General features: G+C 38.6%; 1 protein-coding gene across 1 annotated transcript in view; it reads right to left on the bottom strand.

Annotated features, from left to right (window-relative positions):
* The window catches only part of MAGI2 (membrane associated guanylate kinase, WW and PDZ domain containing 2), a 1,406,679-nt gene that overhangs the window by 217,979 nt on the left and 1,161,557 nt on the right, over nt 1-27,143 (bottom strand). Inside the window, 1 exon segment of the mRNA XM_043462935.1 lies at nt 3,932-4,570. Within this exon segment, the coding sequence (XP_043318870.1) occupies nt 3,932-4,570 (639 nt within the window).

Here is a 27,143-nt window from a genome sequence, read left to right as displayed (position 1 = left end):
TACAGTCTGTAAGATTCCACATACAAAAATTTCTAGAAAAGCAAAACTATCCAGAAAGCATATTAGTGATTATCTAGGGGCTGAGGGAACTGGGATGATGGATGTTCTAAGAATTATGGTGACTGCTGCACAGCTAAATCACTATAGCAAAACCTACTGAAATATGTACTTACATTAATAACTGAGGCTTCCTAGTGGTGCAGTGGCAAAGAATCCACTTGCCAAAGCACGAGATGCAACAGACATGGGCTCAATTCCTGGACTGGGAAAACCCCCTGGAGTAGGAAATGGCAACCCACTCTGGCACTATTGGCTGGGCAATTACATGGACAGAGGAACCTGGAGGACTCCAATTCATGGGGTCTCAGAGCTGGACTGAGATCACTCAGGGTTGGTCTCAACAGCACTCAGACCACTCACAACTCAGGGTTGACTGAGCCACTGAGCACACACATAATTGGTGAATTCTATGGTATGTAAATAATACCACAATGATGTTCGTTAAAAAATAAAATACACCTTAATAATCAAGCTATTCAGAGCCAGACATGTGTATGTATAATAAATATCATTCCATTTATGTTAAACACACTACATATATTAACATACATGTTAGTTAAGACCACAAAATTTTTGGAAGTGTGTATATATAAATGATATGGTTACCTCTAGGAAGAGGACTAAAATCCTGGAAAAAGAATTACCTTTCATTATATACCTTCTGACACTATTTGTTTGAGAAAGTAAACCACATAACCACTTTATAAATAAAAAAATCCTAGTAAATAATTTAAAACAATTGATGATCCTTATATAAAGACCTAGGTGCATGAATTTGCTCTTGAAAATTTATGCTTATCTGAGTGAGGCTATAAGCACTTATGAGTAGCCTATGGTAAGACAAAGTGATTTTCATCATAAAACATGTTAGTTCCTATTAATTCCAGACAGCTGAGTTCAAACAGTAGGAATCTGAGGAAAACATGAGAGGTTTTTTGACCAGAAGTACTTTATACATCACAGGGTACTACATTCTGCAATTCTACACTAGCCACAAAATAAAAACAAATTCCTCATCCCAAACACAAACAAAATGTAAACAAAACTTTGAACACTTGATTTCTATATTCATTTGCAAAAATACTCAATCACTATACTGTACTGCTCAGTGAGTAAAGAATCCACCTGCAATACAGGAGACACACGAGACACAGGTTCAATCTCCCCAGGCTGGGCAGATCCTCTGGAGGAGGGCATGGCAACCTGCTCCAGTATTCTTGCCTGGAGAATCCCACGGACAGAGGAGCCTGGTGGGCTACATTCCAAAGGGTTGCAAAGAGTCGGACACAGCTGACTGCACACTCCCCACATACCCCCCGCCACACACACACTGTACATCTGAAGCTAAGACAGTAATGCAAATCAACTATGTCTCAATTAAAAAAAAAGAAAAACACAAAATAAACTTTGAATACGTGAGGATTAAATGGAGATGCTGGAGAGTAGAGGAAAAGAACGAACAAGAATAGGGTGGTCTGCTGACAGCTGGCACACACATACGTTTTCGGTAAAGGTATAAACAGCACTAATATGAGTATATATTATGCATGCATGCTAAGCTTAAGTTGTGTCCAACTCTTTGTGACCCCACAGACTGGGAAGACCAGGGGGTCTTCCCAACCCAAGGGTTGAATCCGCTTTGCTTATGTTTCCTGCATTGGCAGGCAGTTTCTTTACCACTAGCGCCAGCTGGGAAGCCCAAACATTTATTATATATGTGGGCATATATATATATCTATGAAAAAATGATATCAGAATACTTATTTCTACTATATCATGCCTTTTAAAAAGGTATTACACACAAAAATGTGTCCAGACTTATTTCTATGACTCATACAGAGGATATTGCAGTGATTTTCAGCTATACCATTTGATATCAAGAATCTGTCTCAAAGATTTAATTTTGATTGCACATTGTAAAATTATGGCTTTTTATTTTTTTTAATTATGGCTTTTTAATTAAGGGTATTTGTTTTAATCTTAAGCAGTGGAAAATCAAAATATACTGTCAATATTGAATTATCATGTTTCAAGTGCTATTTTGTAATAATGCTTTAAGGTCATATTTAAGACTTGCTATTATATTAATTTCTGTTTTTAAGATAGGAACATAGTACTTTGTACTCTATACCTATTTGTGAAATACTATGCCTAGTATTTCATATCCATTTTTACACAAAAATCAATAATGTAAATACCAGGAAACACCTGCAGAAAGGGCAGAAAACATCATAAAAGGTGCTTCTTTCAGCTTTGACTGCTTTCATTTGCATTTCAGACTGTCAGGCCTTCCTGCTGCTTTTAATGCTTTGAATAGACAGTCACATATGTTTGCCACATGTGTGCTCTTCACGCAAGAGTTCCTCCCAGTACTGCCCCTCCTGACCCATTCCTGCTGTAGCTCTGGTGGTAATCTAGAGACAACAGACATTTAATGACACCTATTGTGGGCCATTTCATTAAGAACAGTACGATAAGCATAGGTAGTATTATCATCAGAATGTAACAGATGAGACATCTCAGACTCATGGACTGAGTGTCTTAAGTCCCCAAATTGGTAAATAGAAAACCAGGACTTGCTGAAACCCCTTTATTTATACTGTTTTCAAGTACCCTCTCTGTCTCCGACCCTCCCGTCCTTTTTCTTCCTAGTTTCACTGATAATCAAGAGCAGAGGAGCAGAGACATGAAGGAGGTGCCCTCCGCTTAGCCCCACTCCCGCCCCACAGAGCAGGGAGAAGGGAAGACACCTCCAGGGCTCAGAGCTCCTACCACAGTCCTCGCTGCTTCCAGTTCCACACTTCACGTGGGACACCCAGCTCAGAACTTCAGCCCCAACCCTGTTCCATAACTTTCTTCCCAGGTCAGAGAAGGTGCTAAGGTAAGTATTGATGAAGTGCTCCTGTAAGTACCGGAACTGTCCTGAGCAGCCCCATTCACCACTCGGAAAAGATTTTTCTATTTGGACACCGTTCCCATTGGTCCTTATGGGGATTATCAACACTGTACTTGAGCTTGGAAGGAGTTCAACCAGCTTCTACCTGTTAGCATGCATGCCTATGGACAATTCAGAGTCTTGTTTCCTTGAGAAAAATCAAGTTTCTTACTTTAGTCAATGGAAACTAGTCTGAAGCTCCACAACTGATATGTTAATGAAGTTTTGGAATATAACCTATTCACACTCGGGGATTCAATTCACAGTTCACAGCAATACACACACACCACACACACACACACACACATACACACACACAGGCCCCACTTTACAGCTTGCGGGATCTCAGTTCCTTGACTAGGGACTGAACCTGTACCCTTAGAGAAAGCTTGGAGTTCTAACCAGTGGACTGCTAGGGAATTCTCCATAGCAGTAGATGTTTGTAAGACTGAAAGCACTATTTTTATTGTGTTTAATATAAAATAGGAGAAATGTTCTCAAAATTCAAAAGCATAGCTTCCTGGACTCATATTTTTCTCTATTACTCTTACCTTCAACTTTTACAGTATGATTTCACAGGCTTGTGGTTGCCAAAGACGAGGGGTGGGGAAGAAAATGACTGGGGATTTGGGATTAGCAGACAAACTATTATATACAGAAAGGATAAATAACGAGGTCCTACTGTATAGCACATGGAACTATATTCAATATCCTGTGATAAAGCATAATGGAAAGGAACATGAAAAGGAATATACATATAAAACTGAATCACTGCTTTACAGCAGAAATCAATACATTATAAATCAACTACGTTCAATAAAAAATTAAAATGTACAATTTCATTCAACCCCAAAGAAACTTCCATTTCTTCAATATTACTATAAAGGTTCTACAATTTCACCTGTATACTGATTGCTAAGCCAGTGTTTATCTTACCTCCTCGATGAATAATCAAAGAAGTCTCGCTTCCAATGGGACAGTCCTTAAGTATATCCACTACTTCCGTATGGCTCAGGTTCTGTACATTCTGCTGGTTGATCTCAATAATGAGGTCGCCTTCACACAGGCCAGGGCATCCCTGAATGTCAAGTATTTGTTTCACCCGCTGTCCTGTAGGACTGTCTGCAATGGTGAAGCCAAAGCCCTGGGCACCTTTCACAATGGTTAAGGTCATAAGTTCAGCTTGGGTGGCCCCAGATGAAGCCATAGATACATTGTCGTCATGGACAGGTGGTGGATACGTGCCATCTAGCTGACCATCAGCTGGCATTGAGTGCAAAGTATGAGGCGGCCGATCTGTTATATCCGGAACTGACTGTGAGGTCCGAGAAATGTATTCCAAATATGTTTCATAGTTATGTCTTCCATTGACCATCACTGGAGGTGGCCTCTCCATTATTGCAAGGGGTGGCACCATGCTGTTAGCAGGATCTTCAGGATCAAAGGGCAAAGGGTAGCCACGACACAATACCAAGTTGACACTCTGACCAATAGGAACAGACTGGAAAAGTTTGACTACATCTGCATGAGTGTGTCCAAGGACACAAACTTCGTTAATATAGACAATGACATCACCTGCAAGGGAAAAAAAGAAAGAGATTGACAACATGAGGTAAGTTCAATTAACATTGACATAGAGAAATGGAATTATTTGTGAGACTAGTGAAAGAGGTGCTCTGTTTCTTAGTAAGCAGTGAGAAAATCAATTAGAATAGTATCTAAATTCCCTGTAAGTGAGTCAAGGTTACAACAGGTCTGACAACAAATATAGTGAGCAAATGCTGAAAAAAAATGCTATTTGGTTATTCCTGAAATTCAGAAACAACTTCATATACAGGAATAAAGCTACAGAAACATTTAGATGAATGTGTACCTTGAAGAAGGACACATTCTTTGTTTCTTTTTCATCTTCGTTTTCAGTGCAATTCAGTTAACAGAATTTTCAAGTTACTGAGAAGTGGTAGAAACAAGTTTCAGATGATAAAGCCCAGTATTTGGGGTTTTGAGCATCATTTTATTGAGTCAGTTGTCTTTTTTTCCCCATTTATTTTATTCTCCTATAGTAAATTGCAACTGCAAAGGTTCCATGTGAACACAGGTAGATGTCTAGGGCATAGATTTTGGGCTCAGGGATCTGGCTCCATATCCCAGCTCTACTACTTAGCAGATCTGTGCTAAGATCTGGGCAGGTGACTTACCTGCTTTGAGCCACGGTTGTAAAGTTGTTGTGAGGATGAAGTGAGATGATGCAGAAAAAGGGCTTGGTGCAATGCCTGACACACAGGGAGTGCTCAGTAAGTGTGGACCATTATTAACATTATTGTTGCTAAAATAAGATGGGGCTTCCCTGGTAGCTCAGCTGGTAAAGAATCTGCCTGCAATGCAGGACACCTTGGTTAGATTCCTGGGTTAGGAAGATCTGCTGGAGAAAGAAACAGCTACCCACTCTAGTATTCTTGGCCTTTCCTGGTGGCTCAGATGGTAAAGGATCCACCCACAATACAGGAGGCCTGTGTTCAGTCCCTGGGTTGGGATGATCCCCTGGAGAAGGGAATAGCTACCCACTCCAGTATTCTGGCTTGGAGAATTCCATGGACTGTATAGATCATGGGGTAGCAAAGAGTAGGACACTACTAAGCAACTTTCACTTTCACTTTCAAAATAAGATGAAGAGGATTTCAGAGTCTGGTCTAAAAAAGGAAGCTGCCATAGATTCAACCTCTGATCTCAGATAAATTGATATTTCTATAGACCTTTTAAAAAAAGGCATTTGTCTTTTCACTCCAATGAATTTTTAATATTTTATTTGGCTGTGCCATGTCGCTTGTGGCATCTTAGTTCCCTGACCAGGGATTGAACCCAGGCCCTCAGCAGTGAAAGTGTGGAGTCTTAACCATGTGACAGCCAAGGAATCTCCCCCAATGAATTTAATCATGAAGTTACTGAAGACCACTGGTCAGAATGTAACTTTATGATATTAAAATTGTCCTGAATGTAAACATTGTTAAAAACAATTCAATCATGTATAAATAATAATTTTATTTTTGGAGCACTGTTCTACAATGGATTGGTATTTTTATCCTCAAAAAAGATAACATTTGAGAAATGAACTTGCACACTGAGACTGTGTCTGATGATACTGAAGAGTACGTGAGATATGAAAAGACATATTTTCACAGAATGTCAAGTGGATAATTCAACAGATATCAGTTTATCAGTATAATTCTGAAATGGGTAGTATAAATGGCTAGGAATCTCATTCTGAGACATCATTGCCCATCAAAACTGCAAATATCAAAAATAAAAAAGAAGGTGAACTTTCAGAGTTAAATACTTTTTGGCTTCTCTCAGCTATCTGATTGAAAATGATTTGTCCACTAAATACATTGTGTGTGTGTTAGTTGCTCAGTCACATAGGACTCTTTGTGACCCCATATACTGTATCCTGCCAGGCTCCTCTATCCATGGGGATTCTCCAGGCAAGAACACAGGAGTGGGTTGCCATTTCCTTTTCCAGAGTATCTTCCTAATCCAGGGATCAAACCTGGGATTCCTTCATTGTAGGCGAATTCTTTACCATTTGAACCACCAGGGAAGCCCAAAACACATTTTAAAAATAAGTAATTCTATGAATAGAACAGTCAGGAAAATGCCCTTAACTATATACACTCAGTTAACAGTTACCAAATACTACAGAATTGCTTGAAAGTGTTAAAAAATACAAAGACAGAAAAGGATAACCAATCAAACAAAGCAAAATAGTATTTTCAGTGATCCAGTTTAGGTCTGACTTTGGAAAATGTCACAGACCATATGACTGGTCAGATGGAACTTCATTCTTCAGCTACATCTATCAGAGAAGGTGCTGACGTCATGACTGGGACACTGGGCCATGACTTAGGCCTGAACTGAGATGGACATTCACTCTCTGCTGCTATGACTTCTCAACAGACTGGAGCCATTGGGGATGCTTTGGCATCATTTTGCACTGGTTAGGGTCATCCTAGAGTCCCAGAGATGTATTTGAACCAGATATTTTTTTCATCTTCTCCTGTCTCTTCTATTTTTAAAGCTGTTATATATATTTACACACTGAAAGTTGAAAGAATATAAATACTTGTGCACTATCATCCAGCTTAATGATTAGAACATCGCTCATATTAGTTGAAGACCCCCTTGGTGGCATCTTTTTCCACTTGCCTTTCCTTACTGCCCTTTTAAAAGGTAACCATTGTCCCGCATTTGAGGTTTGTTATTCACACATCTTTATATTTTTATGCTATATGTAGGTACCCATAAAAAATATCCCTACATAATGTTTAATCTCTAGAGCAGGGGGCCATGAGGAGATACCCCACATCCAAGGTCAGGAGCGGGGGCTATGAGGAGATACCCCACATCCAAGGTCAGGAGCAGGGGGCTGTGAGGAGATACACCATGTCCAAGGTCAGGAGCAGGGGGCTGTGAGGAGATACACCACGTCCAAGGTCAGGAGCAGGGGGCTGTGAGGAGATACACCACGTCCAAGGTCAGGAGCAGGGGGCTGTGAGGAGATACACCACGTCCAAGGTCAGGAGCAGGGGGCTGTGAGGAGATACACCACGTCCAAGGTCAGGAGCAGGGGGCTGTGAGGAGATACACCACGTCCAAGGTGAGGAGCGGGGGCTGTGAGGAGATACACCACATCCAAGGTCAGGAGCAGGGGGCTGTGAGGAGATACCCCATGTCCAAGGTCAAGAGCAGGGGGCTGTGAGGAGATACCCCACATGCAAGATCAGGAGTGGGGGCTGTGAGGAGATACCCCACATCCAAGATCAGGAGTGGGGGCTGTGAGGAGATACCCCACAACCAAGATCAGGAGTGGGGGCTGTGAGGAGATACTCCACAACCAAGATCAGGAGTGGGGGCTGTGAGGAGACACACCACGTCCAAGGTCAGGAGCAGGGGGCTATGAGGAGATACACCATGTCCAAGGTCAGAGAAACCTCAGTAGGACATTAGGCACTGAGAGAGGGCATCAGAGGGCAGACAGACAGAAACCACAGCCACAGACAACTAGCCAATCTGATCACATGGACCACAGCCTGGTCTAACTCAATGAAGCTATGAGCCATGCCATGTAGGGCCACCCAAAACAGATAGGACATGGTGGAGAGTTCTGACAAAGTATGGTCCACTGGATAAGGGATGGCAAACCACTTCAGTGTTCTTGCCTTGAGAACCCCACGAACAGTATGATAAGGGAAAAAGATAGGACACTGAAAGATGAACTCCCCAGCTCAGTAGGTGCCCAACATGCTACTGGAGATCAGTGGAGAAATAACTCCAGAAAGAATGAAGAGATGGACCCAAAGCAAAAACAACACCCAGTTGTGGATGGGACTGTTGATGGAAGCAAGGTCCAATGCTGTGAAGAGCAATATTGCATAGGAACCTGGAATGTTAGGTCCATGAATCAAGGCAAATTGGAAGTGGTCAAACAGGGGATGGTAAGAGTGAACGTCGACATTTTAGGAAATCAGCGAACTAAAATGGACTGGAATGGGTGAATTTAACTCAGATGACTATCATATCTACTACTGTGGGCAAGAATCCCTTAGAAGAAATGGAGTAGCTATCATAGTCAACAAAGGAGTCCAAAATGCAGTATTGGATGGAATCTCAAAAATGACAGAATAATCTCTGTTTGTTTCCAAGGCGAACCATTCAATATCACGGTAATCCAAGTCTGTAACCCCACCGGTAATGCTGAAGAAGCTGAAGTTGAACGGTTCTATGAAGACCTACAAGACCTTCTACACTAATACCACAAAAGGATGCCCTTTTTATTATAGGGGACTGGAATGCAAAAGTAGGAAGTCAAGAAACACCTGGAGTAACAGGCAAATTTGGCCTTAGAGTACAGAATGAAGCAGGGCAAAGGCTAATAGAGTTCTGCCAAGAGAACACACTGATCATAGCAAACACTCTCTTCCAACAACACAAGAGAAGACTCTACACATGGACATCACCAGATGGTCAACACCAAAATCAGACTGATTATATTCTTTGCAGCCAACAATGGAGAAGCTCTATACAGTCAGCAAAAACAAGACTGGGAGCTGACTGTGGCTCAGAGCATGAACTTCTTATTGCCAAATGCAGGCTTAAATTGAAGAAAGTAGGGAAAACCACTAGACCATTCAGGTATGACCTAAATCAAATCCCTTATGATTATACAATGGAAGTGGGAAATAGATTTAAGGGACAAGATTTAAGGGACTAGATCAGGCACTAGAGTGCCTGATGAACTATCGACAGAGGTTCATGACATTGTACAGGAGACAGGGATCAAGGCCATCCTCAAGAAAAAGAAATTCAAAAAACCAAAATGGCTCTCTGAGGAGGCCTTACAAATAGCTGTGGAAAGAAAAGAAGTGAAAAACAAAGGAGAAAAGGAAAGTTACACCCATTTGAATGCAGAGTTCCAAAGAATAGCAAGGAGAGATAAGAAAACCTTCCTCAATGGTCAGTGCAATGATAGGCTCAATAAAGGACAGAAATGGTATGGACCTAACAGAAGCAGAAGATATTAAGAAGAGGTGGCAAGAATACACAGAAGAACTGTACAAAAAAGATCTTCATGACCCAGATGATCACAACGGTGTGATCACTCACCTAGAGCCAGACATCCTGGAATGTGAAGTCAAGTGGGCCTTAGGAAGCATCACTATGAACAAAGCTAGTGGAGGTAATAGAATTCCAGTTGAGCTATTTCAAATCCTAAAAGATGATGCTGTGAAAGTGCTGCATTCAATATGCCAGCAAATTTGGAAAACTCAGTAGTGGCCACAGGACTGGAAAAGGTCAGTTTTCATTCCAATCCCAAAGAAAGGTAATGCCAAAGAATGTTCAAACTACTGTACAATTGCACTCATCTCACATGCTCGTAAAGTAATGCTCAAAATTCTCCAGGCCAGGCTTCAGCTATACGTGAACCGTGAACTTCCAGATGTTCAAGTTGGCTTTAGAAAAGGCACAGGAACCAGAGATCAAATTGTCAACATCCGCTGAATCATCAAAAAAGCAAGAGAGTTCCAGAAAAACATCTATTTCTGCTTTATTGACTATGACAAAGCCTTTGACTATGTGGATGACAATAAACTGTGGAAAATTCTGAAAGAGATGGGAATACCAGACCACCTGACCTGCCCTTTGAAAAATCTATACGCAGGTCAGGAAGCAACAGTTAGAACTGGACATGGAACAATATACTGGTTCCAAATAGGAAAAGGAGTACATCAAGGCTGTATATTGTCACCCTGCTTATTTAACTTATATGCAGAGTACATCAAGAGAAACGCTGGGCTGGAGGAAGCACAAGCTGGAATCAAGATTGCCGGGAGAATATCAATAACCTCAGATATGCAGATGACACCACCCTTATGGGAGAAAGTGAAGAAGAACTAAAGAGCCTCTTGATGAAAGTGAAAGAGGAGAGTGAAAAAGTTGGCTTAAAGCTCAACTTTCAGAAAACTAAGATCATGGCATCTGGTCCCATCCCTTCATGGCAAATAGATGGGGAAACAGTGGCAGACTTTATTTTTTTGGGGTTCCAAAATCACTGCAGATGGTGACTTTAGCCATGAAATTAAAAGATGCTTACTCCTTGGAAGGAAAGTTATGATCAACCTAGACAGCATATTAAAAAGCCAGAGACATTACTTTGTCAACAAAGGTCCATCTAGTCAAAGCTATGGTTTTTCCAGTAGTCATGTGTGGATGTTAGAATTGGATTATAAAGAAAGCTGAGCGCCAAAGAATTGATGCTTCTAAACTGTGGTGTTGGAGAAGACTCTTGAGAGTCCCTTGGACTGCAAGGAGATCCAACCGGTCCATCCTAAAGGAGATCAGTCCTGGTTGTTCATTCAAAGGACTGATGTTGAAAGTGAAACTCCAATATTTTGGCCACCTGATGCGAAGAACTGACTCATTGGAAAATACCGTGATGCTGGGAAAAACTGAAGGTGGGAGGAGAAGGGGACGATAGAAGATGTATGGTTGAATGGCATCACTGACTCGATGGACATGAGTTTAGGCAAACTCCGGGAGTTGGTAATGGACAGGGAGGCCTGGTGTGCTGTGCTGCAGTCCATGGGGTCACATTCAGACACGACTGAGCAACTGAACTGAACTGAACTGAGTATCCACCCAAGTATGTTTTTGCATATTTTAAACCTTTTTAAAATGGTATACAATATTGTAAAGTAATTAGCCTCCAACTAATAAAAATAAATGAAAAAAAAAATCCAAACATTAGCAGATGCTAACTATTAAAAAAAATGGTATACATATTAATACTATATTATATTCCTCAAAATGTATTTTTGATATCTCTTTTGATATATTTACCTCTAGCTCAATTCTCATTGTAATATAATCTCTATTGGGTGACTGGACTTTCCTGGTGGCTCAGATGGTAAAGCATCTGTCTGCAATGCAGGAGACCTGGGTCCAATCCCTGGGTTGGGAAGATCCCCTGCGAGAAGGAAATGGCAACCCACTCCAGTATTCTTGCCTAGAAAATCCCTTGGAAGGAGGAGCTTGGTACAGGCTACATCATTATTTATTAATGTCTACCCATACTTTCACCTGTATGATCTCATTTCTTATTTCCCATAGCACACTAAGTTGCTATGATTATTGTTCCTCATTACTTCTGAAGAATCTGAGTCACTGAAGATTTAAGTTGGTTTTGAAAGTCACATAGCTAGTGAGTGATGGAGTGTAAGCTGTAAATTGTTATGCAAAGGATAATTGCTATTTCAGGAATTATTATCTGTCCTTGGTTATATCTGTTTATAAAATCAGGACAGTCCCACCAAGATATTCCCACCACAGTCATAATTAAGGTGGATATGAATGTCTAAATGGGCAAGGCAAAGGCAGGAGAGTAACAAATGCTGTTCTCTAAGGCTCTCCCTAACTGTAATCACAGTTAAACTCCCCAGCCTCCACGTTGCTTTCTTCTTCCCACAACTATGCCAGAAAGTCACAGAAAAAAAAAGAACTAAGGGTAATATTCTAAGCTCTCACAGTTCCCTGCCAAGTCTAAAGAGTAGTTACTTGAATTATAGTGATTAATGTTATCTATTTTTGAGTTTTAATGTGATCTTGCTATTTAGAAATAGAATGAGAACTACTTGTGGTTCTTAGTGAGACTGCCTTCTAAAATTTATGGATATTTTCCACTCAGAGCAATTTTTCAAGTCATCAAGCAAAGCGAGTGCTAAACAACCCTGCAACAATATCTTTATGGAGCTACCAGATCTCTAAATATAAAAGATCAGTGGTCAGTTATCACATCTAATAACCTGACACTACTTAACTGCTCATTTAAAAAAGTAAATGGATGCCTAGATATGGTGTCACGCCAAAGCTGTTGTTGATGGAGATGTAAGCAAACCTTGCTTACTCAAATAGAACTGATTGGGTAGTATTTATAGATCATGCTGTATGAATATAATTTACATGTTGTGAAATAAAAATATGAGCCACCTGGTATGTGCCTTCTGACAATGCCATGCTAAGTCCTGAGACTGACTGGGCTTATGAGCGCAGACATGGTCATCATTAGGAAAACTGGCTCCAGATCTAACCCTGTTGGCCTGCTTAAATGGGAGAATTGAAAAAGAGTCACTTGTTTGCTCCATCTCTCAATTTATTCTTTTATAAAATGAGAATTAAAATATCTCCTTCATTTCCTCTTTCACAGGACTACTGTGAGAATGAGATCATGCTTGTGAAAATACTTTTAATTTTACCAAAGGAAAGTTCTCCATAAAAATACGATGATGTATTTCTTTTGAGAGCCAAGCACACATTTTCATCGCCATATTGCCTGTGAGGTTAACTCTGTTCTATGTGGCCATTCGCTTCAGGCCCTATTGAGGCCAGATGGTTTCAGGGTTATTGCCTTCAGGTCTGTCGGTCGATTTTGGTGTGGCTAATGAGCTTGGTGTCCCCAACAGGGCTGGTCTCATAATGTCCTGATTCCCAGTTATGGGATTTCAAAGTGAAAGTGAAGGAGAGTGAGGCTGATGAAGCGGGAAGTTTAAACTGCTGGCCTCTATGAGAAGATGTTCTAAGATAATTGGTTTCTTTCTTAGTCATGGAAATCAAAATGCAATATTGGCAATCTCTTGGGTACTTCATCATTTTGGATAAAATAGAGCACTGTTTGTAAAGCACTGCTTAAAATGGAGATATTTTTATACCTCTTTTCTCTGCTCCCACATTCTTTGAGTCACTGTGGCTAAAGAATCTTCCTTTTCAGCTGCTCTCACTTACCACCTGGTGTCTGTCTCCCTTCACCACCACCTTGGACCAGACTAGAATAATTCATTTCACGCTCCATTCTCATCCTACAGTCTCCTCTATTAACTTCAAATCACTCAATCTTCAGACCCACTGTTTAACACTCTTTACCACTAGGCTTTCTGATTTATTTCTGTATTCACCCCCCAATGAATTACCTTTCTGGGGAAGCTGGGATTGTTACTGTTCACAATTCATAACTTGATAACTTGTCTCTTAGTTGAATCCTGCTATTCTTCTACCCTTAAGTGCACGTCTTTTCTCGGTATAATTTCAACCAGATAATTTATTTCTTTCCTGACTTTTTCAAAGAAATCCTTCATTATTCCTACAAAGATTGCTCCTGTGACTACAAACTCTTCTCAGACTTTATTCCTTTGTGAGAGTTTTCTACCTGTTCCAAGTTTTTTTTCCCATAAAATATACACAGTATCATTACTATACTGAGAACTCTTTAGGTATTCAATAAGAATAAAGGATAGATAGGCTTAGAAAAACACTGGAATGGATTTCACTCATTCATTGCCTTTAAGCGTTTCTAACTTGCTTTTGCCAAGTCACATGAAAAAAGAAAGTGAAAGTCACTCAGTTGTGTCTGACTCTTTGTGATCCCATGGACTATATGGCCCATGGAATTCTCCAGGCCAGAATACTGGAGTGGGTAGCCTTTCCCTTCTCCGGGGGATCTTCCCATCCCAGTGATCGAACCCACATCTCCCACATTGCAGGCAGATTCTTTACCCACTGAGCCACAAGTGAAGTCCAAGAATATGGAGTGGGTAGCCTTTCCCTTCTCCAGCAGATCTTCCCGACCCAGTAATTGAACCGGGGTCTCCTGCATTGCTGGTGGATTCTTTACCACCTGAGCTACCAGGGAAGCCAAGTCATATAGATTTTTGTTAAAAGAAAAATAATTCTCACTGACTACTCCCATCCTACCAATTACATGTACTCTACATTGAAAAATGACTGTTTCTTGGTTTTCTTTCCAGCTAATACAATTTGACTAATTTTTCTCCTTTCTGAAGCTTATTTTAGTTTCTGTTTTTATAATAATAATATATAATTGTATTATACTAGGTAATTTTATTATAATGCTGAATATTCATTTTCCCTCTGTTCTACAACTTCCACAAAGATTATAAATTTTGACATGTATTTTTGGGAGTCTGCTACTCACCACTTTAATTAAATTGAAAATAACTGTTCTTGATAAAATGTATTCCCTTAAGTGAAGTACGGTGGTATGTCAGACAGACAAACAGAGTTGAAGCCAGGTCTCTGGGTTGCTCTTTGAAGAAGTGATTCATCAGTTTCCTCATCTACAAAATGGGAGAACAATAGCTGTTCTACCTACCTTACAGCAAAGAGATGTCTGTGAAAGTGTTCTGTAAATTACCATGATACCACATATATAAATATACATATTAAAATTTTTAAACAAATGACTGATAAAGATTATAAATTAAGAATATCTTAAGAACGGGAAAGAATAAATAGTTCAAATCTTTAAAAAGAAACGGCTGGGTTTTATTCAATTATTTGATAGTTTGCTTGGAGAAATCTGAGAGGACAGATAAAGTTCATCTTTGTAGCTGAATATGATTTCACAAGAAGGAAGACCAGTGCCTCATGAAAGCATCCTGAGATTCCTCATTTCCTTCTAGAATGTAGGTACCATGTAGTTAGGGCAGAAGGGTCAGAAGGCACATGTGAAGTGAGGCTGCAGCTGTGGTGGTGGTAGGTGGGACTTAGAACATCCACACTTCAGGGTCTTGACATATTCTCAACTATGTCAGAAAGTGAGAAGGGTCTGATGATAAGCACCCACCAAATAAATGATCTCTTGCCTTTCTCAGTTTTCCAGATGAATCTGTTAACAGAGTTCTATGCTTCTTATTGCCCCAAAGGTTTCCTTATACCTAAATCTAATTTCTTTTGTTAAAGATCACTATTTCCTCAATTTCCATTCTCATGGAAGCATCATTGTTTCAGAATAATTTAAAATGGTTTCTTGAATTCCCAAATGGTCTCTTTAGGGTACTAGTTATAAAAACAGCCATGAATTGGAGGAGATTCTGTCTTAGATGTTCCAGAACTAACCATTGTCTGTTGATTCTAAACATCTGTCTTATAGACAGCATTATTGCTGACAACACCAAATTGTGCAGAAATGCAAATACTTAAGTTATGGAAGGTATAAGAGACAGGACAAAAATCTTCATCAGAAGAATCTGAATTTGTTAATTCTTATGTGCTACCTTATAAATAACACTGTGAGTGAAAAAGAGGTGAATTGATCTATAGCAATAAAATAAGGTGTTTTCAATCTCTCTCTCTCTTTTTACTTTAAAAAACCAAGTGTGTCATAATGGAAAGAGCACTGTTTTAGGAGTCAGAAAGTTTACATTCTTACATCATGTATGCCAATAATTTGTGGTATCAATCTCTGGGTCTTATCCCTCCTTATTAATTTATGCAGCAAGTATTTATTATACTCAATAGCTACCATGAGTCAGGGACTATGGCATAAACAGAGAATACTGAACTGGATGATCTCTAAGGTATATTCTTCAGTCTGAAATTCTAACACAAAGTCCCTTGGAGTCTACGTCTTAGCTGTCTCTGCAATTGTTCCACCACAGAGGTTGGGAACTTGCCTCTTATATGGATTTCTGCAACAGTCCCTTAGCTGGTTTCCTTCATATCATAGAAGAGAAGGAGGGAAAGAGGATAGGAGAGCCTAGCAAACGGAATGACTCTGAATCTGTGGGATTATGGGGTTCTATAATCTCACCCCCTATGACTAAGATTACAAGGGATGGCTAATAAGCCCCCTCTTCTGATCAAACTGTCTGAGAAGCCAGAAGAGTATAAATATTCTACAGGTCAGGGGCATTAGTTTCAGGGACTCCAAAGCACTGGGCACTGCATTCTTCTATCTGCCTCTCTGTCAACTCATTTTCATACCATACTCTCTGATGTCCTTTCTACTTAATGTCCTTTCAATGCCTGCTCCTAGAAAGAGAACAGAGTCCAAGTTCTCTAGTTCAGCATACAAGGCTCTCAGTCTACATTTTTACCATCTCCTGCCTTTTCCTAACCCACTCTGTGCTTCAGCTGGGGTAAGCTCAGACCCATGTCCTACACATGCTATGTTTTCCTATCCTCCCATTTCTCATGCTTTGTCCCCACTAATAAACTCCTAGTCACCCTTTCAGACCAACTTAACCTTTCTGATCATCTTTCTGACCACCTCCGACCACCACATAGCTCAGTGTTATTACCTCTTCCTGTGTGTTACCCTTCAAGACACCTTAATTCTTCAATCTCTCTAACCACATTAACCCCACCTAGAGTTTCTCTGAACATAGTGACTACCATTTTAATACAGTTAATACTTATCTGGCATTTGCAAATTCTGTTTTACCTAATCCTTAACAATTCCTCTGAGCTTGTTACCATTGGACTTCATACATGTGGAATCTGAGCCCAGGAATACTGAATCTTGGTAGTTAGGCTGAGATTCAGGAATTGAACCCAAGTTTTTACACAAATGTTAAGAATTTCAAAGAGACCAGAACATATTTTGACTTGGGGACACTTCTGTGTCTCTCCAATTATATCAGCTGGCATGTTGGGTAAATATCTTTAATTCCTGAATATGAAAATTGAGAGATAAACTGCAATATTCTTTTGATTAGTCAAGTTAATAGAGGGAAGCAGTGAAGCAAATAATTGCAATGGGGGAATCTGCTGCAATATCTCAGTCCACTTTCTGCTGTGCTCCAGAAGAATCTGTTTGCAAGAGGACTCTGAAGAGGTGGAGGGTGACAGGGCACGGTAACCCACAGGACTCTGTAGCCATCATAAGCTATATTATAAATTATTTCAATAGTTGTGTGATTTGGGGGCAAGAAATGTAATTGTGTTTGATCTAGCTTCTTTTAATGCATGGAAAAGTCAGGAAAGGTAGTTTCTAAGGTGCAGTTTTAAAAGTTCCTACATCTGATGAGAATGTGAAAAGCTCTCCTACTTCACTCATAGAAGGCATTGGAAAATTTCAGTGGTGCAGTTAAACAGGTAAGTGACCAACCTTTTTGGGCTTACCCCAAGGATCCTCGATTTTGGAAAGGCAGCCAGTGATGCTAACATTTTATCTACAGGCAAAAGTATACCAAGCATGGCCCTTTATTTCTCAAAAGAATGAAAGCTTTCTTATTCATATTTTATAATTGCATCTGTGTGACCTGGTGCAGATGCCTAATTAAAAGCTTGGTTAAAAGAATTATGTTTAATCAGCACGCATCCAACAATTACTCTCTGGCAGATGTGGATCAGCCTGACGGTATATTTACATTTCTTTTGTGTTTGGCACAGAGTGGTAAGATATATTTAAATACTTGCATTTTACTTTGTTGGAAAGGAGGAAGAAAGAAATACATTCTGAGAGAATCTAAAGGCACTGATTATGTGCTGATCTGACAGAGATGAAACAACACTTTAGATTAAAACTATAAGTAAAGCCACAAAAAGAAAGCATAAAAGACTGTTTTTTAAAACCTTTTTCTATTTTTTAAATTTTTGTGCAAAGCTCCCAACAGTAGACACTTTCTAAATAGCTGGTTCACTTTAGGAATTCAATAGCATAAAAGGGTCAGTGAATCTATTTCCTTAAAAGAATGCAAAGAATTTTAAACAATGATAAGAAAAAGAGACAAATATGTCATCAGAAGGACTCTATAAAATGAAAATAGGTTCCTGAATCTAAAGAGACCTTATGATTTCACTAGAAGAAAATAAAAACAAAATAATTTTTAAAATATCTTAAAACCTTTGTGGGACATGAAAGTTTATGAGAGTGAGACAGAAATGCATTCCAGAGTTTTCCTGTGTGTATGGACACACATGTGAGCAGACGCATGACAGAAATACGTTCAGCTACTCACAACTCCCCACGAAACCCAAGCTACAGAAGTACCTTATAGGAAAAAGTCGCCATTTTACACGAACAGGAAGTGGTGTGCATGTTTATTTTCAAACAGCATTAAATGTATTCCTGAACAAAAATGATTCTTTTTAGCATAAATGACTCCTGGGAGCCAGCATGACTCAGTGCCGTCTTCTGAACTAACTCCAACAGTGTATAGAGTGGCTGTAAAACCTCCTCTGAAATGATGGGGAGACAGCTGGCCGAGGTGGAGCCAGGCTGGGCACGGGCATGCTTTCCAACAGTTTATTCTACTCTACCTGGAGCTGTCAGTTGTCAGCCATCCTGACTGAGCAAGAAAACTAAATAACAGGAGGAGAAAGAACAAGAGAGATGAAGAGGACTAGAGCACCCACTGTGTTTCAGACAGCGGGCTCCTGCCAAATGTGGGAAAGCGTGTGTAACTCTGTGTGTGTTTGCTATCTGATCTACACACCTACATGCACTTTTAAGACAGGTAGAAGTGATTTTTCAGTCAGAGGAAAGAAGAATTTAGTTTTTGATACTGTGAAATCGATACAGAAAAGGGGGGGAAAAAAACCTTTTTTTCAAGGCTCCAGATAACATTCAGTGAAGTTATTTCCTTGAATTGCTTTTGAAAAATACATACCATTTGCTCTAACATGAACTGCGGGCTGGTGTTGAGGATCCAGACTGGGGATGGGGGTGGGTCTGTTACTGGGGCTACGTGGCCAAGGGAGATCTCAACCCTGGATGGCTGTCACCCTGTGTGATATTTCTGGAAAGTGTTCTGGCTAGTGCAGGCCAATCAACAATCTTTAACTGGTAGTGTAACATATCAGGTTATGCTGATCTACTTCTCTACTCCCTTCTTGTGAAAAATTACAGAGCCCCCGCTGCCTTACTGAAACAAGAGCTGCCAGGATATTTCTCCCATATGGATTTCTGAACTGGTGCAGCATTAAGTTGCTGAGCTTCATCAAATGGCCGGCAGAAAGAACAAATGTTCCATACTAAAAATGTGTCTGTATATTGCATACACACTGGTCCAAGGTTTGATGAGAGAGCCCTTCTAACTTGTTAAGAGGGAAACAGGCTTGGCAAATGTAATTCTTCACTGACAGATTTTGATCATTCAAACTTGGCTGCTTTTATTTCCAATTTCAGTTTCTGAAAGAGCAATATTTTATACAAGTATCAAGAAGTCAGTCTGCTCATTGGGCCATATACACCAAAGATTGCCAATTAAAAATCCCACAAACACATGGCAAAAGGAGAGAAAAAAAATTTTGTCCTGGATGCACTGAAATTTTGGAATCTAGAGAAAGTCTTTGGTTTATGTGCAGAGAAAGGGAAATCAGTATGTATCAGACACCCAGAACTTCCTCCAAAGGGCATATACCCTGCCACTACCCTATCTATGATCAACACTGTACAATGATTCTTTTGAGAATGATTAATATCACTAGGCTAGAAGTTTCAGGAAAATATGCAGCAACTTCCCTGCAGACAATGGGAGATTATTCTATTAGATACAAAAGACAACTGGCACAGAAAAAACAATCTAATCTCCTGCTGTTCCAGATATTAAAAATTTTATACCATACTGAAGTCAACTGGAATATGTTACTAGAGAATCATCATCAAAGATTTTAAGTTGTCCTCTCTATCCTCTATCACTAGAGACTATATATCTATGTGAAAATATAGGTAAATAGATCCACGTGTATATGTTAATTTGCTTATTTAAGGGTTACAATTTACATTCCAATCAGATTTAGTTAATGAGAGTCAAAAACAATGAACAACTCTTGCTTTTTAAAACTAAATCTAGTAATAATTATAGTACTTGTACTTTATTTTTTCAAGTTCTCCAAGTCACAGTAAAAGGCAAGAACCATAATGATATAGTTCCAGATGAATCAACTGAAAGTTTTATACTAGATCTCATCAATGAATTTGGTAATTGCAGTTACAAAATTAATGAACAGAAATCTGTTGTATTACTATACACTAACAACAAAAGATTAGAAAGAGAAATTCAACAAACAATCCTATTTACTATTTCATCAAAAAGAATAAAATACCTAGGAATAAACCTACCTAAGGAGACAAAAGTCCTGTATGCTGAAAACTATAAAGTGCTGATGGAAGAAACTGAAGAAGACATAAACAAATGGAAAGATATACCATATTAGTGGATTGGAAGAATCAATATTGGGAAAATGTCAATACTACCCAAGGCAATCTACAGATTCAATGCAATCCTTATCAAATTGCCAGAATTTGGTATTTTTCACAGAACTAGAACAACAACAACAACAAATCTTAAAATCTGTAGGGAGACACAAAAGGGCCTGAATAGCCAAAACAATCTTGAGAAAGAAAAATGGAGCTGGAGGAATCAGGCTCCCTGACTTCAATCTATACTACAAAGCTACAGTCATCCAAACAGTATGGTACCAGCACAAAAACAGAAATACAGATCAATGGAATAGAATAGAAAACAGAGAAATAAGCCCAGGTACCTAAGGATAATTCATCTACAACAAAGGAGGCATGTCTACACAATGTTGGAAAGACAGTCTCTTCAACAAATGATGCTGGAAAAACTGGACAGCTATGTGTTAAAAAGAAAGAAAGAAAGAAAGAAATTAGGTCATTCTTTAACTTTATACTCAAACATAAGTTTAAAATGCATTAAAGCCTGAATGTGACACCAGAAACTGTAAAACTCCTAGAGGAAAACATAGGCAGCAAACTTTCCAACATAAATTGCAGCAATATCTTTTTCAATCTGCCTCTCAGAATAATGGAAATAAAAACAAATAAATGGGACCTACTTAAACTCAAAAGCATCTGCACAAAGAAGGAAACAATAAACAAAACAAAAATATAACCTACAGACTGGGAGAAAATATTTGCAAATACTGTGACCAATAAGGGATTAGTCTCCAAAATTTAGCATCACTCATGATGCTTAACAGCATTTGTTTTGCTTATCAAAACAAACAACACACTCAAAAAATGGGCAAAGGAGCTAAATAGACGTTTCTCCAAAGAAGACACTGATGGCCAAGAGGTACATGAAAAGATGTTCAACATCACTAATTATTAGAGAAATGCAAGTCAAAATTATAATGATATATCACCTCACGCCAGTCAAAATAGTTGTCATCAAAAAATTCACAAAGACTAAATGCTGGAAAGGGTGTGGAGAGAAGAGGTTCCTCCTACACTGTTGGTAGGAATGTAAACTTATACAGTCATTACGGAGAATAGTTTAAGTGGGTTCCTTAAAAAACTAAAAATAGAGCTACTCCACTCCTGGGTGTATATCTGGAGAAAAGCATGATCTGAAAAGAAATATGTACACGAATGTTTACTGAAGCACTGTTTACAATAGCTAAGACATGGAAACAACATAAATATCCATGGACAGAAGAATGGATAAAGAATGTGTGGTACATATATTCAATGGAATATTACTCAGTCATAAAAAGAACGAAATAATGCTATTTGCAGCAACATAGACGAATGTAGAGAGTGTCATAGTGAGTAAAGTAAGTCAGACAGAGGAGAAATATGATATCCTTTATGTATGGAATCTAGAAAGAAATGATACAAATGAACTTGCTTACAAAACAGACTTATAGACTTTGAGAACAAGCTTATGGTTGCCAGGGTAGAAGGGAAGGATGGAAGGAAGAGACAGGGAGTTTGGGATGGGCATGTGCACATTGCTATATTTAAAATGGATAACCTACAAGGACCTACTGTATAATACATGGAAATCTGCTCAATGTTATATGCCAGCCTGCATGGAGGGGGGTTTGAGAGAGAATGGATACACGTATATGCATGACTGAGTCCCTTCACTGTTCGCCTGAAACTATCACAACATTGTTTGTTAATCAGCTATACCCCAATACAAAATAAAAAGTTTTAAAAAAGAAAGTGAAAGTTTTACATAATTTCTTGTTTTTTTTCTGGTTTAGATAATGCAAAACAGTCCATTAAATCTTTTCTACTGATAGAAAACACTATTGGAGCCTACACTGGTGGTGGTTGTGTCTGACTCTTACAACCCTATGGACTGTGGTCTTCCAGGCTCCTCTGTCCATGGGATTCTCCAGGCAAGAATACTGGACTGGGTTGCCATTTCCTTCTCCAGAGGATCTTCCCAACCCAGGGATTGAACCTGGGTCTCCTGCACTGTAGGCAGATTCTTTACTGTTGAGCCACCACAGAAACCCTGCTGAACCACCAGGGAAGCCCATTGGAAGTCAAAACAATAGCTATTATTTATGTGCTAAGAGGGGTAAAACTGTATGCCAAGAACTCTGCTAAGCACTTTAGAGACTTAACTCTTTAGTCCTTAAAATAATCTGATGGAGAATAAACTGTCCCATTTTACAGAAGTGACTTAGAGAAGTCAAGTCTTATATTTACAGAGTAGCAGAGTTGTCTTATCTCTAGTGTGTTTGGGGTTACTCTCAGGCTTGTCTTCTAACTACACAGATGTTTGGTTATATAAGCTCATGAAAGTTCAAGATTCATTTCATTTATTTACTTGGAACTTTTTAAGACACAGACTACAGTTTATCATTTGAAATTGTATTTACCCTAACTTCACATTTTTGACCACCTGAATTGAATAGGTATTGTGGCACAATGGAGACTTGCACAATATCTTACCATGAGGTAACAATCTCGTTTTTACTCACAAGTTGTAGCCCACACAAAGAAATCACCCAGTAATAGAAAAATCTATATTTAAATAGACTTGTCAGCTTGCCCAAGTGTTAAAGGAAGCAAATCAAAACAGAGAAAATCACAAGCTACCAGAGAAGATCCCTGGGGAGGCAACTTTGAGGTCGTAAACATTTAGCAAGTTCAACAACAACAAAAAAGAATGAACATTAATTTAAGGTATATTGTAAAATGTTTAAACTTTGAAAATCTGGCTTTCATGAATTCTAGAAGGCACAAGAATCATTAGAAACAGGATTGCATATCCCATTTAACTGAAATCAGAGTAGATATTTTTAATGGATTCAAATATGGAAGGCCAATTAGCTCATTAGCTAATTCTAAAAGGAATCAGTTTCTAGAATTTTTAAAACAGTGGGGTAATATCTTTTTCTTGCATGCTCTATTTCCAATATTAGTGTCACAGACATGCTAACTTTTCTACATAAACAATAATCAATGATGTGACTGTTACCTCTTCCATTATGAATTCTACCCAAGAAACTGGCACAGAGAAAGCATAATGTCACATTTCACATTCCTAATTACTGGCCTATAGAAGCAAGAGATCTAAGGATTTAGTCAATAAATAATATAAAAATACAGTCAGCAGATTATAAATATTTATTAGTACATCAAAAGTTTGCTAGACAATTTTCAATGATTCCTTCAGCATAAAATACTTGAGTCAGACTTAGCTCTGAAAGGACAGGAAATTGGAACTATCTCAAATATTTTCTGCCATGAAATATCTTTATCTAATTTTTGTCTTAGTTTCTTTTTTCCCATATAGATTTGATTACAGGTTCTTAAATTTATTCAAACTTACTAAACATACAATTATTCACTTTAAATCTGACAAGGCATCTTCCTGTTTTGTGGAGAAAGCATTAGAATTGAGGCAGAATTTTGTGTTTTTTGGCAAAAACAAAACTAAAATAAACTTCAGCATCTTTTTCACGTAATTTAAATATTTTTCTTTGTCCAGCCAATTTTTTTCTCAGAAATTTTTCCTTCTTTTAAACAGAAAAGACACACTGATACTATTTTTAATTGTAAATCTACTATGATTGATTGAATCAATCAATATATGCAAAAGATATCTGTAGTTGCAACCTACCCTGTATATTCTATGTATACAAAATACACAATAACATCTTTATTTTCAATATCAAGAAACATGTTAACCTTCTTATCTGTGAAAATGATCATATTATTAGTGTGGGTGAAAATTTGTGGTAGGAAAGAAGATAAATACTGATTTGTTCTTGGTAAATTCTAGTGAAAGGGACTTGCAAACACAGAGGTGAGGGGCTAGAAATATTAAATTTGGAGTGATGAATAGAGAGATCTAGGTTCTATGCTTTCACTCAGATTCTTTTGTTATTTCTCTATGGATTTTGTATTTAAAATGATTTTTCCATCTAAACTTTTTATTGAGAAGTAATGAATTAGTTATATTTTCACTAACTACTAACCAAAGTAACTCTCATGTGGTTGATATATTTTTACTCATAATACAATAATTCTGATGTCTTAATATTTATTCAATGGATATTTATAGGGTCCCTACCATGGACACTGGGAAGGGACCACAGGACACAAAGAGTAAGATAGAGTTCCTAACCTTGAAACATTATGACCTATAACTTAAACCAACAAAGAAAACTAGCAGATATTTATCATGGATAAATATATGATTCCTTTTCAGTATTCTAGTGAAATATTAAAAATATCCAGTGCTCTTAAAAGCACATTACAAAACAAACCAATAAAAAACATAAAATGTTTACCGCTTTTCTTTGGAGTGTTACAGAAAATAGCTATGCTTATTTCTCATTTACCTAGTTGGCATCTAATATAGCAAAGGCACAGAGCAAGAGCTCAGGAACATTTGTTGAATGTAGAAATTAGGAGTCATGTAACATTTTAAGAAAGCATGAGCTAGCCAAAGAAGAGCTGTCAAAAGGTGCAACAAGTTTTGGGAAATGGGTATTAGCTGGGAGGCGAAATCAGTGAAGGAGAGGAGAAATCAGTGAAGGAGAAAGGAAGAGTGCGGATTGGTCATTGGTTTAACCAAGTGGGTGAATCCCAGAGACATTTTCAAGTTTTGTTTCAGTAGGCTTTTGAGGGTAAAAACAATAATACAGGAAATTGTAGTGAGTAGTAAGAAAATGAATATAGTGCTTGTCTACCTACTACTAAGAAGTCTGGAGGTGAAAGGCAGGAAATACATAGAAAAGTGACCAAAAGAAGCAGCCATCCTGGAGGAAAAGATGAGCAAAAAGTGGGAAAGGGAAATTTAAGGTATTAGATAAGGATCAGAGGCTGCATATTTGAAAGTTTAGCTAGAATTTTAGCTTCAGAATAAAGTAAGAACAAACATCCTCTTTTTTTTCTGACTCTAGAGTGGAAAACTAGTATGAGCAATAATAATATTTTACCTTCATCTTCATTTATGAGGAAACCCATTATCTTTTCCTTATTTATGAGGAAATTCATCATCTCAGCAAAGAAGGGTGAGAGATGGTTATCTTGGGGATCAGGGTAATGATACAAAATTATAGACTTCCTGAAAATACTGCGTTTAGACATTTCTCAGTGTTCCATGCTGTCATCATGTAAATACCATTAATTAGCTGATTTCACAACACTACTGTTCCTCAAGGACAGGTTTGGTACTGGGAGAGAAACAATGTCTAGTGCACTGAGGTCAGTTGGCTGCTCCACCAGTTCAGACAAGTAAAAGCTGGTCTTTCAAATATTTCAACAATTGCCCAAACTCCTCACCTTGGGTAATAGAGCTGGATCTACATGGTCTTAAGGAATACAAATTAAAGAAGAGATCACTATTCAAACATAGATGTGAAAGATTTTATTTTCATAAGGAGACTCTGATGATTAGTTTTAGTTTCACTTTGGCATGCAGTACTTGGATGCAGTCTCAAAAATGACAGAATGATCTCTATTCGTTTCCAAGGCAAACCATTCAATATCACAGTAATCCAAACCTATGCCCCAACCAGTAACGCTGAAGAAGCTGAAGTTGAACGGTTCTATGAAAACCTACAAGACCTTTTAGAACTAACACCCAAAAAAGACGTCCTTTTCATTATAGGGGACTAGAATGCAAAAGTAGGAAGTCAAGAAACACCTGGAGTAAGAGGCAAATTTGGCCGTGGAGTACAGAATGAAGCAGGGCAAAGGCTAATTGAGTTTTGCCAAGAGAACACACTGGTCATAGCAAACACCCTCTTCCAACAACACAAGAGAAGACTCTACACATGGACATCACCAGATGGTCAACACCAAAATCAGACTGATTATATTCTTTGCAGCCAAAGATGGAGAAGCTCTATACGGTCAGCAAAAACAAGACTAGGAGCTGACTGTGGCTCAGATCATGAACTCCTTATTGCCAAATTCAGACTTAAATTGAAGAAAGTAGGGAAAACCACTAGACCTTTCAGGTATGACCTAAATCAAATCCCTTATGTCTATACAGTGGAAGTGAGAAATAGATTTAAGTGACTAGATCTGATAAACAGAGTCCCTGATGAACTATGGAAGGAGGTTCGTGAAATTGTACAGGAGACAGGGATCAAGACCATCCCCATGGAAAAGAAATGCAAAAAGGCAAAATGGTTGTCTGAGGAGGCCTTACAAATAGCTGTGAAATGAAGAGAAGTGAAAAGCAAAGGGGAAAAGGAAAGATATTCCCATTTAAATACAGAGTTCCAAAGAATAGCAAGGAGAGATTAGAAAGCCTTCCTCAGCAATCAATAGAAAGAAATAGAGGAAAACAACAGAATGGGAAAGACTAGAGATCTCTTCAAGAAAATTAGAGATACCAAGGGAACATTTCATGCAAAGATGGGCTCAATAAAGGACAGAAATGGTAGGGACCTAACAGAAGCAGAAGATATTAAGAAGAGGTGGCAAGAATACATAGAAGAACTGTACAAAAAAGATCTTCATGACCCAGATGATCACAACGGTGTGATCACTCACCTAGAGCCAGACATCCTGGAATGTGAAGTCAAGTGGACCTTAGGAAGCATCACTACGAACAAAGCTAGTGGAGGTGAT

Source organism: Cervus canadensis, chromosome 3, assembly GCF_019320065.1.
Source record: "Cervus canadensis isolate Bull #8, Minnesota chromosome 3, ASM1932006v1, whole genome shotgun sequence".
NCBI lineage: Eukaryota > Metazoa > Chordata > Mammalia > Artiodactyla > Cervidae > Cervus > Cervus canadensis.
This window is presented reverse-complemented; position numbering and strand designations above follow the sequence as displayed.